We start from the raw sequence: 16,543 nt of genomic DNA on the forward strand, positions 1-16,543 counted from the left end.
CCTGAGTGCAATGCCTGAAGGCTGGGCTCTCCTTGTAAAGCTGCTGCCAAGAACAAGCCCAAGGAATTGGACTTCTAAAATGTCTTTTCTCATTGTTTTCTCCCTGTGTTGGGGCGATAAGCTTGTGGCAACTCTGAGATCTGTTAGATATTAAGTGGTGCTTTTAAAGACTGTGTTCCTGACGTGCCGGGGCCGTGCAGATGCTTTATGAGCTTTCTATTAACTCTTTAGGCTGCCACACGTATAGCAGGGCTGATGGCATACATTGGTCCCTGTGGAAAGGAGTGTGGAGGGGTCAGGAGAGAAAGGGCACTCCCCATGTGCCCTGGGGTGGGTGGTGAATGGAGATGCAGGAGATGAAACAACCCGCAGAGGTGAATTTGTCCCAGGTAAAGCACTAAATCCAGACACTCACAAACCATGACCCTGCAGTTCTGTGGGAGCCAGTGAAAATGCAGCAGGCCCAGGGAAAGGAGAATGAAGAATTGTGGAAGCTGCCCAGGGACCCCCAGGGCAGGGGCTCTCATGCTGTCTCGGGGAGCAGGGCTGATGGGGAGGCAGAGGGGGACAAAGGCGGTCAGGGCTGGGGTTCACTTGCAGCATGAATGCGGGTCAGATAGAGAGTGACCGGGCTCTGCTTCCTCGTGCTGTTGGGGTCAGCTCAAATACTGGGGCTGGTGGGAAGGCTGAGCACCCTCGGTGCCCCCGGAGCTGCTGTGCCCCTCAGAAAGGCTGGAGGTGTGGAGTGCGTGGGCTCCTCTGCTGGGCTGGGCTGGGGAGAGAGCAGGGGAAGTGGGGAGAGCCAGGGAGGGGCTGGGCTGGAAGGTTTCTTGGGAGAGGAAAACACCACCGTTAGCTGAGTTGTGTGAATGTGCAGGCTGGGAGCACACAGCAGCATTATCGCAATGCAGAGCCTGGCATCTTGGAGAAGGGTGCAAGATATCAAAGGCAGAAAAGAGAGGAGGTGGTCATTTCTGTGGTCCCTGGACACCCTGAGGAAGCTGCCCAACAAGAAACCAGTCCTTAACCTTGGCCGTTGCCATCTCTGTCGATACAACCAGCCATGGTAGGGACCTCTGCTGCATGGCAAACTCTTATCTTCCTACTGGACTCAGTGCCTGCAGGGGCCATGGCCAGCCCTGTGCAATCTCTCCTGACCCAGTTGCTGCCAGACCCTGCAACATGGCTGTCTGCAAACCCTACATGGGATTCACCTGGGGTTGGGCAAGGGCAGGCACTGCTGGAGGAGGAATCGTGGCCTGTTCTGGGCTGACGTTTCCCCACCCTGAATGCACCCTGGTCCATGCAGTGCCTGAGCCAGGAGGCTGTTGGGGTCATGTGGGGCAGCAGGACTTGGCCGTCCCCGCTGAGGAGGTCCTTCCTGCTCTGCCCACTGTCAGCCACAGTCCCATGGGCTGACAGGTGTTTTGCTCTGAGGGATTTCTCAAAAAACCCAAAACCTAAGAACCAAACAGCACCCTCAGCCTCTCCTGGTACGTAACATGCTCCAGCCCCCAACCATCTTTCCAGCCTCTGCTGGACTATCCACATCCTGTCAAGGTCTTTCTTGTGCTGGGGAGACCCACACTGGACACAGTAATCCTAATGGGGTCCATGAATAGAGGCAAAGAATCCCTTTCCCTGCTGGCTGTAATTTTGCTAATCCAGCCCCAGATGCAGTTGGCCTGTCTCTTCCCAAGGGCACACTACTCCCTCCTGTCCCACTTGCTGCCCACCCAGACTCCCAGGTTCTTTTCTGCAGAGCTGCCTTCCAGCCAGTTGTCCCCAGCCTGGCCTGTTGCATAGTCTTGTCCCAGCACAGTGGCAAGAAGAACGTGGCATTTGTCTTGCTGCAGCTTTATGGGATTCCAGGCAGCCCTTTTCACTAAGCTGTAGGGGATTACTAATTCCACCTCTCTCCTCATCCAAAAGGGCTATCACCTCATCATAAAAGGCATTCAGGTTGGTCAGGCACAATTTGCCATTGTTGAGCTCGTGCTGGCAGTTCCCAGACCCCATCTTGTCCTTCAGGTGCTTGGAAATGGCTTCCTGGAGGATTTGCTCCATCACCTTCCCAGGGACGTACGTCAGGCTGACCAGCCGGTGGTTCCCCAACTTTCCTCTTTGCTCTCTGTGAAGATGGGTGGGATGTTTGCCTTTTCCCAAGCACCAGGACCCTCCCTGACTGCCTTGGCCTTTCCAGGGTGACAGAAGCAGCCACACAATGACTTTGGCCAGCACCTTCAGCACCCTTAGCTGAAACTCATCCCACAGAGCACCCATAGAGTCATATATGTCCAATCAGCTTGCTGAAAGTCTCTCCACATATTCTTGGTCACTAGGTCTGCTCCTCCACTGAGCTGTGGGCCCGCTTTTTTTTTTTTTTTCCCTTGCTCTGGCTGCCAGCACATTTACTGAAGCCCTTCTTGCTACCTTCTACATGCCTTGCTGGTTCCATGTCCACCTGAGCTCTGCCTTTCCTAGCTCCATCCCTGCATGCACAGACAAGGTGTCCGCTCGCCCTGGGCAGCCTGTCCCCCTTCAGCCATCTGTGCACCTCCAGCCCAGCCCACTGAGCTCTGGTGCCAAGCCAGAGCCAAGGTGGAGACTTGCTGGGAGCAGCTGCTCCAGGAGCTGCCCAGGAAAAGCTGTGCCCAGCCTAGGGAAAGCTCTGCCCTGCACACAGGGAGAGTGGAGGGACGAGGACCAGGGACGGCTGGAAGAAATCAGAGCAGCTCTGCAGAAGGTCGAGGGGGAACAGACTGCTGAAGCTGGGGCTTGAACCTGTGGGTCGTCAGTCAGAGCCTCTCCCAGCTGAGCTACTTCAGCCCTGCCCCAGGAGCCCTTGTCCTGGTGCCAGCCCTGCCTGAGTGCAGGCTGGAGCGTAAAGACGCGAGCTCCTCAGGGAGGTAGCTGTGACCAGTCCCAGCCCAACCCCACCGATGGCAGCTGTCCTCTCTGGGCCCAGGCCTGGCAGTGCCAAGAGCCCATCCCCTGCCACCCCACCTCAGCGTGCTCCTGAAAGGCTTGGTCACAGTCTCCATGGGAGCTGGAGCTGCCTCGGGCTCAGGGGCAGGCTGGTGGCAGGAGGGTGGCATGTGGGCACGGCACAGCAGTGCTGGGAGCCGCGGCACCACCAGGGAAAGGGGGGAGCGACTCATGCCCTGGGCTGCACGCTGAGGCTCCGAGCAGCCGGTGCCTCTGTAATTGGCCAGGCCGTGGGACCGGGATAGGTGCCAGCTGGCACGTAGGAGCGCTGGGATTTTCTTGGACTTCCAGTGCAAATGTGACTGTGGCGAAGGCAAGTGGACAGGCTCAGGCACAGGCAACTGCAGTGGCAAGGGTGGAAAAGAAAGCGCGCTGGCCTCCTGCCGTGGTTGCTCCACTTTATCCATAAAAGCCTGGATGGTTCTCGTGTTTCAACGTGGTTATCCTTGAAGATGAAACAGTTGTCTGAGGCCTCTCTTCTTGCCCAGAACCTGGCAGACCCCTGAGCAGGGCTGTCTGCGAATCCCTGCGTGGGGCACCACTGGGGCTGCGCTGGGGCCAGGCAATGGGTGAGGCCGCCAAAGCAGGAGGGCTGACAGGAACAGACCACTGAGAGCTGTCACGAGGACTGTGTTAAGGGACATCTCCCCACCCCTGAACACAACTGCCCCATGGGGCTCCTGCACAGGGGGACATGGGACCACATGTAAGGCAGTGCAGAGACACGGCACTGAGAGGGGACAGAAAGCAGCCAACAGGAGGTGAAAGAAAGGACAGGCCACAGAAGAGGGTTGATAGTTATTGCTTTTGTATCACATGCATGTTTTTAGAAAAGGCAAACACCACCTGGAGTTGTCGGCTGCAAGGGAAGTCAGGAGCAAACAGAAGTGCTTGGAAAACTACAGTAGTGAACAAGGCTGAACAAGGAAAGTGTCCTCCTGCTGCTGAATGTAGAGTGCGATTTCCTAACAGCAGACACAGATGGGGCTGACGGACTCAATGCCTCCTTTCTGAGTCTTTACTGAAAAAGTGTCCCACACTGCTGTGCTCAAGGGAAAGGGTTCAAGGAGGAGCACATATTGACAGGAATCTCGTGAAATCCCACAAGGACAAAAGCCAGCTTCTGCCCCTGCAGGGGACTCACCCTGGCAATGGCACAGGCTGGGGGCTGCCCGGCTGGGGAGCGGCTCTGTGGGAAAGGTCTTGGTGGGCCGGGAGCTGGACAGGAGGCAGCCATGTGCCCTGGCAGCAAGGGAGGTCAACAGCACCTTGGTCTGTAGGACAAGGAGCACAGCCAGGAGACTGAGGGAAGGGAGTCTCCCAGTCTCCCCCTCTATGTGGCACCTGCTAGACCACATCTAGAACACAGTGTTCATCTTTGGGACACCCAGTACTGAAAAGGTGTGGGCAAGTGGAGTGGGTTTAGGGAAGGGCCCTAAAGACAGTTGGTGGGGGCCTGGATCTCTTTCCCTGTGAGGAAAGTCTAGTGGAGGTGGGCTTCCTCAGCCTGGAGAAGGCTGAGGGGAACCTCACAGCAGGGGGGTGCTCATCTTTTTCACCATGAGGCCACCCAAGCATTGGAACAAGCACTGGTCACCCTGAGAAGTCGTGCAGTCCTCTGTTCTTGGCGGGTTTCAATACCCAACTGGACCAAGCTCTGAGCTAGCAGGTCTGGCTGAATCCCTGACTCTGCTTTGAGTAGGAAGTTGGACTACAGGCCTCCCAAGGTCTACTCTGAGCCAAAATTATCGTAGCGTCCTATGATTTCTATTCCCATATCTGATCAGCAAATGAGAGAACAGATATTTATGAGGCACAACTCCTCCTGTTTTTTATGTGACCGAAGAGAAGCAGTCAAGTGAACATCTCCACTTGATTGACTGTCATGGGAGTCTGGGAGGCACTGCCTCAGGCAGCTCTACATCACCTCTGGAACTCCAGCTTTAACCACTGCAAAGTCCATTGTTTGGACCCTGAAGCTCCCAGACATATGTTTTGGGCATTAGGGCAACTGAATCCCACCTGTGACTATCAAGTACCTTCTGGATGTTCATGGACAGAGAGAACTTTCTCCTTCTGGTACATTCCCATATCACAGGGAGTCTTCACCTGGGATTTGTCTCCCCTTGTTTTAGACATCTGCTGTTTGGGTGTCTGCCCAGTCTTGCTCATTACAGGCTCGTCTGACAGCTGGCAGAGAGCCTTGACCCCTCTCCAGTGTAATTCCATCTTGCAACATGTTTAAAGCACTTGGTTGCTTCACTGTCTTGGCCTCTAGGCACCTGACCAGTCCACACACAACCTGAGTACTACCTCACTCCTGGACTCTTGTTTCCTAGTGAACTCCCTTCACGTTGAAGTCCCAGGTGTGGGTCGGAGCCTGCTTTGGCCAATGGATAAACCAAGCAAGGTTCAATTACCTCTGTAGTACTCCGGTAGTGTCCCAGGAGGCTCTGCACCATTATACACACCCACCCATCTTCACACCGTACATTAGTGCACAGAGTGTGAACTCTTGCAGCACACTATGAAAAATCTTCTGGCTGGTAATACATCACATGAAACTTTTGGGAAGGTTGAGCTGCCAAAGCAAGATTCCAGGCGATACCTGTGGTGTCTCCAGGCAACAGGGGAAGCACATGAGGCTCAAAGAAGACCTAGTTTAAGTGCTATGAGGTACTTGGTGTCAAGTCTGCTTTGGAGGCGCTATCCTGAGTAGGGTGGCAATGCACCCTGCCTGTCCTTCTGCCTGCCACACCTGGTCGGGTGGCTCTAACAGAGGTGGCAATGCTTCACCACTCTCTCAGTAAAGAAATTTTTCCTAGTATCTAGTCTAAACCTCCCCTGGCACAACTTGAGGCCATTTCCTCTCGTCCTGTCGCTAGTTACTTCACAGAAGAGACCAACACCTTGCTACAACCTCCTTCAGGTAATTGTAAAGAGGGATAAGGTCTCCCCTCAGCCTCCTTTTCTCCCCAGTTCCCTCAGCCGCTCCTCATCAGACTTGTGCTCCAGACCCCTCACCAGCTCCATTGCCCTTCTCTGGACATGCTCCAGCACCTCAACGTCCTTCTTGTAGTAAGGGACCCAAAACTGAACATAGTGGTCGAGGTGCAGCCTCACCAGTACAGGGGTACAATCACTCCCCTACTCCTGCTGGCCACACTATTTCTGATACAGGCCAGGATGGTGTTGGCCTTGGCCACCTGGGCACACTGCCGGCTCATGTTCAGCCGGCTGTCAACCAGCACCCCCAGGTCCCTTTCCACCGGGCAGCTCTCCAGCCACTCCTCCCCAAGCCTGTAGCGTTGCATGGGGTTGTTGTGACCCAAGCGCAGGCCCCAGCACTTGGCCTTATTAAACCTCATACAGTTGACCTCAGCCCGTCGATCCAGCCTGTCCAGATCCCTCTGCAGAGCCCTCCTACCCTCGAGGAGACTCATGCCCAGTTTGGTGTCATCTGAAAACTTACTGATGGAGCACTCGATCCTCTCATCCATATTGTTGATAAAGATATTTAACAGAACTGGCCCCAATACTGAGCCCTGGGGAACACGGCTTGTAACCAGCAGCCAACTGGATTTAACTCCATTAACTCCATTCACCCCATTCACCACAAGTCTTTGGGCCCAGCCAGCCAGCCAGCTTTTTATCCCATGAAGACTATGCCTGTTGAAGCCATGAGCAGCCAGTTTCTCCAGCAGAATGCTGTGGGAGACAGTGTCAAAGGCTTTACTAAAGTCCAGGTAGACAACATCCACAGCCTTTCCCTCATCCACTATGTGGATCATCTGGTCATAGAAGGAGATCAGGTCAGTCAAGCAGGACCTGCCGATGCTGCCTGGCCTTGGTCACCTTCTTGTCCTGTATATGCCATGTGATGGCACTTAAGTTTGATTATCTGCTTCATAAGGTTCCTTGGCACCAAGGTCAGACTGTCAGGCCTGTAGTTCCCTGGATCCTCCTTCTGGATCTTCTTGTAGTTGGGTGTCACATTTCCTAACTTCCAGTCATCTGGGACCTCCCCAGTTAGCCAGGACTGCTGATAAATGATTGAGAGTGGCTTTGGTGAGCAGCTCTGCCAGCTCCCTTAGTACCCTTGGGTGGATACCATCTGGCCTCAGAGACTTGTGTATGTCACTTCTACACACTTAGAAGTGGTGTAGCAGGTCGCTAACCATTTCCCCTTGGATTATGCAGGTTTTGTTTTGCTTCCTGTCCCTGTCCTCCAGCGCAGGGGGCTGGGTACCTGAAGAATGACTGGTCTTACTATTAAAGACTGAGGCAAAGAAGGCTTTAAGTGCCTCAGCCTTTTCCTCATCCTTTGTCACTATGTTTCTCCCCACATCCAATAAAGGATGGAGATTCTCCTTAGCACTCTTTCTGTTGCTAATGTATTTATACAAACATTTATTATTGTCTTTTATGGCAGTTGCTAGATTAAGTTCTAGTTGGGCTTTGGCCCTTCTCATTTTCTCTCTGCATAACCTCACAACATCCTTGTAGTTCTCCTGAGTTGCCTGCCCCTTCTTCTAAAGGTCATAAACTCTCCTTTTTTTCCTGACTTCCAGCCAGAGCTCTCTGTTCAGCCAAGCTGGTCTTCTTCCTTGCTGGCTCATCTTTAGGCACATGCAGATGGCCTGCTCCTGTGCCTTTAAGATTTCATTCTTGAAGAAGTCCAGCCTTCCTGGACTCCTTTGCCCTTCAGGACTGCCTCCCAAGGGACTCTGTCAACCAATCTCCTCAACAGACCAAAGACTGCCCTCCCCACGTCCAAGGTAACAGTTCTGCCACCCCCACCCACCCCTTACTTCTATGAGAATCAAAAACTCCATTATTTCATGTTCGCTGTGTGCAAGATGGCCTCCAACCATCACACCACCTACACGTCCTTCTCTGTTCACAAACAACAGGTCCAGCAGGGCGCTTTCCCTAGTTGGCTCACTCACCAACTGTGTCAGGTATTTATCTTCCACACACTCCAGGAACCTCCTAGACTGTTTGCTCAGAAGGGGAAAGACTAGCAGGCTTCCAGGCCCTGTTGGGAAGTCGTTGAGAAGATGGAGCCAGACTCTTACAAGTAAGGCAAAGTCAGAAAGACAGCAGGCATAATTTGATGCAACTGAGGTTCAGTTTGCCTTCTTCCCCATCAGGACAGTCAAGCATTGGAAAAAGTTGCCCAAAAAGGCTGTGCTGTCGGCAGCCTTGAAGATTTAAGAGAAAAATCAGTGCCCACATGGCCACCCTCTCCTCAGTTTCGGGCCAGCATAGATGCTGAGGACGCCTGTGCCTCAGGGAAAGGTTTGGGGGCCCTATCCCCACAGGGCACCCAACTAGGACTCACCCCATCCCACAGGGCAAGTCTTCATGGCTGAAAGAAGATGCTGTCTGCTTCTGCTTCTTTCATGGTCACATCAGCGGAGGATGGATGAGCCAGCTCAGGCAGTCAGGGAGGTCTACACCCAAGAGATCCAGTGAACATTCAGTCATCTGCAAGGGACATGACAGGAATTCCTGAGATCTTTCCTGGCTTTGTGCCACGAGTTTGAATGAGTTCAGATGATTGTGAGGCCCCAGTTTCTTTTCAAATGTTGTGCGACCCAGAGTTCAAATGACCAAATGACCCAAACCAATGGGCAAAGACAAGTCTTGCTGGAAGAGTTTACACACCTTCCAGCAGTGCAGGATATTCCATCTCCTTTGAGAGCCAATCATGCATTGCTCACTCTCTGCAGTCCATGGGAAGAGCCAGGCTGCAGCAGGGTCTTGCGAAGACTCATTTGTACTATAAAGCCTAGGACACTTTGGAGAGCAGGGGGCATTTGGGTGCCGCTGGAAACTTCCTGCAGGAGCTGCTGGGATGGGAGAGCAAGGGCAGGGAAATTCCTGCACCAGAGTTTACAGAGAGCTAAGGGAACGGCAGGACATGGTGAGGAAGAGTCAGAGGGCGTGTCAGATCTTGACCTTCATTCCCAGGCACCATCAGCACAGAGCTCAGCACTTTGTGCAGAGGATTGCAGGGCAGTGTTGTATAAGTTGAGGCAAATCTGGGGGTTGCTCTTTTATGGTTGGGTTACCCATGATGGCACTTTGGGAGCAAAACTTGTGTCTGTCATGGCAGCTCTGCAGTCTTTCCTGCAGGTCTTTCTCATCTACACCTAACCTATGTTTCCACAGCCTGTGGCACTGCAGTGCAGAGATCCTGGCAAGTGTAGCCGTGGTTGCTGCATTAGAGCTGTGCTGTTCCTGCAGGGAGCCAGCTTCGGGGCACTCCACACCTCAGCTGGGATTTAGGAAGAGTTGGGGCACAGAGTGCGGGGCCAAAATGTCTCCACTTTTCACTTTGTCACCCGCTGTGCTACTTCACATTTCTCTGTTGACCTATTCTCCTTTTCTCTCCTTTATCTTTTCTCATAGCCCTTGTGGCAAGTTGACCTTGGCTGGATGCCAGGTGCCCACCGAGCCACTCTATCACTCCCCCTGCTCAATGGACAGGAGGAAAGAAAATATGATTGAAGGCTTATGGGTCGAGATAAGGACACGAAGATCACTCAGCAGTTACCATCATGGGCAAAAGACTCAGCTTACAGAAATTTGACTTATTGCCAATCAAAAGTCAGAGTAGGGTAATGAGACATAAAAATAAAATCTTAAAACACCTTCCCCCCACCCCTCCCTTCTTCCCAGCATCAACTTCACTCCTGACTTCTCTACCTCCTCCCAATGAGTGGCAGAGGGGGCTGCGGAATGGGGGTTGTGGTCAGTTCATCTCATGTTGTCTTTGCCACTCCTTCCTCCTCACACTCTCCTCTGCTCCACTGTGGGGTCCCACCCATGAGAGACAGCCCTCCACGAACTTATCCAATGTGGGTCCTTCCTACAGGCTGCAGTTCTTCACAAACTCCTCCAGCATGGGTCTTTTCCATGGGGCACAGTCCTTCAGGAATGGACTGCTCCAGTGTGGGTCCGTTCCATGGGGTCACAGGTCCACCAACAAACCTCCTCCAACATGGACTTCAATCCACGGGGACACAGGTCCTGCCAGGAGCCTGCTGCAGAGCTCCCTACAGGGTCGTGGCCTCCTTCAGGCACATCCACATGCTCCGGCGTGGGGTCCTCCCTGGGCTGCAGGTGGAGATCTGGTCCAGTGTGCAGCTCCATGGGCTGCAGGGGCACAGCTGGCCTCACTGGTCTTCACCATGGGCTGACAGGGAATCTCTACTCTGGCACCTGGAGCACCTTCCCCGGCTCCTTCTTCACTGACCATGGTGTCTTCAGAGTTGTTTCTCTCACATATTCTCACTCCTCCCAGCTACTGCTGCACAGCAGTTTTTCCCCCTTCTTAAATATGTTATCCCAGAGGCGCCATCACCATCGCTGATGGGCTCAGCTTTGGTCAGCAGTGGGTCCATCTTGTAGCCAGCTGGAACTAGTTGTTTTGGACATTGGGGAAGCTTCTAGCATCTTTTCTTAGAAACCACCCTTGCAGCCCACCCACTACCAGAACCTTGACATGTAAAGCCAATACACTGAGTTAGGGAAAAGGAGTAGATGTGCTCTTTCCCTTGTCTGCTTGGACCTGGGACAAGGGAAGGGAGCAGGACTGCTGTCCTGCAGCTTGTCACTCTTGTAAGATACTGTTTAGTTCTCGAAAGCCCCAGCAGAAGGGGGAGATGCTTAAAGGATGGCTTTGGAAAAGAAGAGGAGCAGTGGATGGCAAGCTGCCTTACCCTTCCTGTGCACTAGGTCTGCTGGCCCTGGTTTTACTGTTTGGTCTCCTCCAAATCTGGTTTGGGTTCCCACAGGATACATACGTAGGAGCTCTTTTTTTGTAAGCATCCAGTTTTGTCCTGGGGAATGCCGCAGGACCTGGCATCTGTAGGAAAGTCAGGTCTGTAAGAAAGTCAGGTCTTTGTTCTTCCTCATTGCCCCTGCGAACTGCACCAGTTCAGCTAGCTGGGCACAGAAACGGTGTGAGCAGAACTGAGCTCTTTAAACAATCACACATTCTGATGCCTTCCAAACAGGATGATTTCAGCAATTCATTTCAATCGCTCAGCCTTGCTCCAGCTGTTATGTCCTTGAGGAGATCCCATGAGGCCTTTACCATCTGTTCTTACAGGTTCTTCACTCTGCCAGACTGCCAAGGGGCAGTCCCTGAGAGGATGGGTGTTCGGATGTGCAGCAGCAGAGCGCCAGGGACTTGTGATCTTCACTGGGTCTTCCCTAAGGATTGCAATTAAAGGGTTTTTAAATTCTGCAGGAATGTAAAGGATTTGTAAACACTGCAGCCCTTCTATTGCAAAGTGGCTAAAACACGGGCAGTGACCTTGCTCTCTGTGTGTTTATGTGGCTCCTAGTTGAAATCCTGAGGAACTCAGAGCAGAGAGATACCTGAAATTATAGCTTTGCTCTTCTGCCTGAGATATGTTTCAGGAATTGCTCTGAAGACTTTTTTCCTCCATCTGCATCATCTCCACTGCCAGCTCTTCACATTGACAATCAAGCACTGTGAATTGAACCTGCAAGGGTGGGGAACAAAGACGGGGCTTATTCCAGAGCAGGAGGGCGATGAGCTTTGCCTCACCAAAATTGTCAGTGTTAGAAAGCAAGGGACTGGGAGTGTAGGCAAGAGCTTCCCCTCTCCTGCTGCAATGACAGCAGGAGCCCTTGGCCCTGCCAGTGAGCACATGTGCTCTTTGCTTTGCTCCTGTTGCAGTGGAGTATGCACTAAGAATGGAACCAGCAGGCTTTGGAGCCCTTTGCCATCAGGAGAGTGGACAAGCTTCAGTGGCTACTGCAAAAACAGAGGGAAGCGGAGCTCCCCTTGGAGAGATCGCAACAAAACAATTGTGCTGAGTCTTCTACGTCACTGAAAAGAACATGGGCTGGCAGTTGCGTACACTGTGTTGGCTCCCATTACCCTAGGCAATGTGTAGGTGCCAGGATCTGCAGGAGGAAGGGGAAGATTGTGTGCATGAGCGTTCAGGGGAGATAAGAAACATCTAAGTCAAGAGAGAGGCAGAGGAGGAGGAACAATGTCTTCCCTCTTTCCCAGTGCCTCGTGCTGCCCACGAGCCTGAGTTGCCAGTGCTTCTGTGGGACGAGATGAATTGGTTGTCTACCTGCAAGAGATAGGAAGGAAATACCCCTAACTGGTAGACTGGAACTTCCTGGCTGTGGTAAATCCATCTGCCCTCTGTAGCCCCATTTGACAAGAGCCTGCAGCAGAGTTTGAGGGTATCAGACCTTGGGGCTGAGAGAGGTGCAAGACCATCTCTCAAGGGAGCCTGCATCCAGCAAGTAGCACTCCCCACTTGCTTCTCTGACAAAAAAACTCTGGTGCTTGTTCTCATGAGGAGGGAGAAACAACCTCCATGTCTGGATATCCCCTTTTATGAAAGACAGTGGACAGAGACAGCTCTTTGATAGGACTGCTCATGGGCAGGAGAGTCACAGAAAGGCCATGGGCAACAAAGGCCTTCTGTACAGACTCTGGCCATCCCTTGCAACTGCAGACAGACCTGCCCCTCAGCACCTCTCCCCCCTGCCATGGCAGCGGTGGTCTCGCCAGCACCGTCCTGGTGGTGGAACCAGTATCTACACCTCTGTCTCTTCTCCTGCTGCTCCCAGCAAGGTGCTCAGGGGCCAGGTGCCCTCCTTGACCCTGAAGTCCCCACTGTCCTGCTCCTTCCTTCCGCTCATCCTGCTCCTGCAGGAGAAGGGGGTCTCAGCACGGTCCTAGCTGGGCATTTCCCAGCACCTCCTGGTGGAATGACTGGTGGTCCCAGTTGTGCTCCAGGAAGGGTTATGGTAGGGCAGAGACAGCTCCAGGTGGCCTCAAGGGTGGGTGAAGCATCTTTGAGGAGAACAATAAAACTCGCAACAGCTCCTGAGCAATGTCCCACGTAGGAGATGTGACCTCTAGTGGGTTTTCAGCAGTCCCTGAGGCCATTCCAGGTGCCCCAGCTCTAAAACAACCCCACCAATGGCTCTTTCCAGCAGGATTTCTGCAGGGACATGGATCTCTGGAAAGCTTCTGACAGTGAGTGCAATACATGTGCACAAATTTCAACACCTAAAGGGTTACCTAGCCTGTGGGTGTGTACGGATCGTGACCATGGGTTCATGGGATTGTATGACACGTAAGGATAAGGAGGCTTTTACCCTCTAAATTTCTCTACTTAATACAGTTTTCCACTGTCTCCCACAGCATTCCCCTGGAGAAACTGGTGGCTTGTGGCTTAGACAGCTGTACTCTTCACTGGGTAAAAAAATGGCTGGACGACCAAGTCCAGAGAGTTGTGGGGAATAGAGTTAAACCCAGTTGGCGGCCGGTCACAAGCGGTGTTCCCCAGGGCTCAGTTTTGGGGCCAGTCTTGTTTAATAGCTTTATTGATGGCCTGGATGAGGGGATCGAGTGCTCCCTCAGTAAGTTTTCAGATGACACCAAAATGGGCGTGAGTGTTGGTCTGCTGGAGGGTAGGAGGGCTCTGCAGAGGGACCTGGACAGGCTGGATCAAGGGGCCAAGGTCAACTGTATGAGGTTTAATAAGGCCAAGTGCCAGGTCCTGCACTTGTGTCACAGCAACCCCGTGCAACACTACAGGCATGGGGAAGAGTGGGGAAGAAGGCCAACACCATCCTGGCCTGTATCAGAAATAGTGTGGCCAGCAGGAGCAGGGAAGTGATTGTGCTCCTGTACTCGGCACTGGTGAGGCCGCACCTTGAATCCTGTGTTCAGTGTTGGGCCCCTCACTACAAGAAAAACATTGAGATGTTGGAGCGTGTCCAAAGAAGGGCAACGAAGCTGGTGAGGGGTCTGGAGAACAAGTCTTATGAGTAGTGGCTGGGGGAACTGAGGTTGTTCAGTCTGGAGAAGAGGAGGCTGAGGAGAGCCCTCATTGCTCTCTACAACTATCTGAAAGGGCGTTGTAGTGAGGTGGGTGTTGGTCTCTTCCCCCAAGTAACCAGTGATAGGACGAGAGGAAATGGCCTCAAGTTGCGCCAAGGGGGGTTTAGATTGGATATTAGGAAAAATTTCTTTACTGAGAGTGTGGTCAAGCATTGGAACAGGCTGCCCAGGGAGGTGGTGGACTCACCATCCCTGGAAGTGTTCAAAAAATGTGTAGACGTGGCACTTCAGGACTCGGTTTAGCGGGCATGGGGGTGTTGGGTTGATGGTTGGACTTGATGATCCTAAAAGTCTTTTCCAACCTTAATGATTCTGTGATTCTGTGAAAATAACTTTTCTTATCTCCTCCAGAAAAGAAAACCTTGACACTTCACCAGTTCCCACACATAAGACCACCAAGGTGTTTATTATCAAGGATAAAGTGAAGCCATGACATTTTGAACATTTTACTTTAAACAATGATATTTCTCTCCATTTTGCTTTTTTCTCCCTGCCACTCCACACCCAGTCTCAGTGGAATGCACATCTTAAGACCCAGTTGGAATCTAGAGTTCTCATACTCAAGGGAACAAGAAGTGTCTTTTGCCTGTGCCACCCAGGTAGCTGTGGGTGCAGGTTATGGCTTTCCTGAGCAGTTTCCTGATCGCCTCCTTGACCTCCGGTTCCGCAGGCCTGTAGATGAGGGGATTGACTAGGGGTGTGAGAATGGTGTAGAAAAAGGAGAAAAGTTTGTTGAGCTGCCTCAGCGGGGTTGTCCTGGGCAGCATGTAGACAACAAAGAGGGTGCCATAGAAAACAGTGACAATGGTGAGGTGAGAGGAGCAGGTAGAGAAGGCCTTCTGTCTGCCTGTGCTGGATGGGATCCTCAGGATGGCAGCTATGATGCACAAATAGGAGGCCAGTGTGAACAGGAAGGGGAAGATTATGTCCAGAACACACAGCAGAGGTGTTGACAGCTTGAGCACTCTGGTGTCACTGCAGGTTAGCTCCAGCAATGGGGTAAAATCACAGAAGAAGTGGTCAATTGCCCTGGGCCACAGAACTGCAACTGGGATAAGGTGATTGTGAGTACCACCAGCAGCAGTGAACCCCATAGCCAAGATGCAGCTGCCAGGTGTAAAGAGACTTTCCAGGTCATGAGGCTTGCATAGAGCAAGGGCTGCATATGGCCAAGTACCGATCATAGACATGGCTGCCAGCAGGTAGCACTCAGTCGTCGCAAAGGAAGCAAAGAAGTAGAACTGAGCCATGCAGCCATGAGCTGAGATGGTGCTGTCCCCAGTCAAGAAGCTGGCCAGCAACCGTGGCAGGATGGTGGAGCTGTAGCAGGTCTCCAAGGAGGATAGATTGCCCAGGAAGAAGTACATGGGGGTGTGCAGATGCTGGTCTGCCACCACCAGCACAACAATGAGGATGTTCCCAACCATGGTGACCAAGTAGATCATAAGCAAGAGGAGAAAGAGCAAGTTCTGGAGTGTGGGGACATCACTTATTCCCAGCAGCACAAAATCCGTGGACGGTGTCGCGTTATCCCTTTCCCTTTCAGCCATGCAGTGTTGTTTGTCTTTTATTTCCTCAGTTGCCACAAAGAGGGGCTACAAGAAAGAAACTCATTTCAGGGTTTAACTTCAATATTGTTGAAGAAAAGAGAAGAGAGGGAAGGGAAGGGAAGGGAAGGGAAGGGAAGGGAAGGGAAGGGAAGGGAAGGGAAGGGAAGGGAAGGGAAGGGGGAAGGGAAGGGAAGGGAAGGGAAGGGAAGGGAAGGGAAGGGAAGGGAAGGGAAGGGAAGGGAAGGGAAGGGAAGGGAAGGGAAGGAAGGAAGGAAGGGAAGGGAAGGGAAGGGAAGGGAAGGGAAGGAAGGGAAGGGAAGGGAAGGGAAGGGAAGGGAAGGGAAGGGAAGGGAAGGGAAGGGAGGGGAGGGGAAGGGAGGGGAGGGGAGGGGAGGGGAGGGGAGGGGAGGGGAGGGAGGGGAGGGGAGGGACCTACAATGATTATCTCGTCCAACTGCCCAACCACTTCAGGGCTGACCAAAAGTTAAAGCATAGTATTAAGGGCATTGTCCAAATGCCTCTTGAACACGGTCAGGCATGGGCCATCGACCACCTCTCCAGAAAGCCTGTGCCAGTGTTTGACCACCCTCTCAGTAAAGAAATGCTTCCTAATGTCAATGTCCCCTGACGCAACTTTGAACGGTTGTGACACATCATATCACCACATACCAGTGATATGAGATCTCCTTTTGTGTAAGACACTGTTCTCTTCTCATTAGCTTTATGTATTTCATGCCTAGTGAAAGCAGAAGAAAAATGTTCTTCCTGTTGGGTAAAGAATGCTCATCCCAGCAGAACCACTGCGGATTATACGGGTGACCTGCCCAATGGAAGTTCTTTCTCACTGCGGAATATATGCACATATATATCTATGATGTGCATTTTCTCACACAGAAAGAGACAACGTTCGTACGCCAGTGGGTATGCGCAGGTAGATGTGTTATACACACATCACAGTGTGAGTGGCCACAACTCTCTGAAACACACGAGGAGGAACAGATTCCCATCCACTTCTTACCCACCACCCAACAGGCCAACTTCCTCCACTGTGAAAGGGTAGATCAACATGGTATAGTTGAAGATGTCCCTG

The 16,543-nt window shown here is 52.5% G+C and overlaps 1 protein-coding gene across 1 annotated transcript; it reads right to left on the reverse strand.

The window, feature by feature from the left end:
* Nucleotides 1-14,463: 14,463 nt before the first annotated feature.
* Nucleotides 14,464-15,330, reverse strand: LOC309414617 (olfactory receptor 11A1-like; the record flags this gene model as incomplete). Its single annotated transcript, XM_082011974.1, is given in 4 exon segments — nt 14,464-14,930; nt 14,933-15,062; nt 15,068-15,090; nt 15,093-15,330. Coding segments are annotated over 4 exon segments (858 nt in total).
* Nucleotides 15,331-16,543: the final 1,213 nt, after the last annotated feature.

This window comes from Phaethon aethereus, assembly GCF_964289735.1.
Source record: "Phaethon aethereus genome assembly, chromosome: 30".
Lineage (NCBI taxonomy): Eukaryota > Metazoa > Chordata > Aves > Phaethontiformes > Phaethontidae > Phaethon > Phaethon aethereus.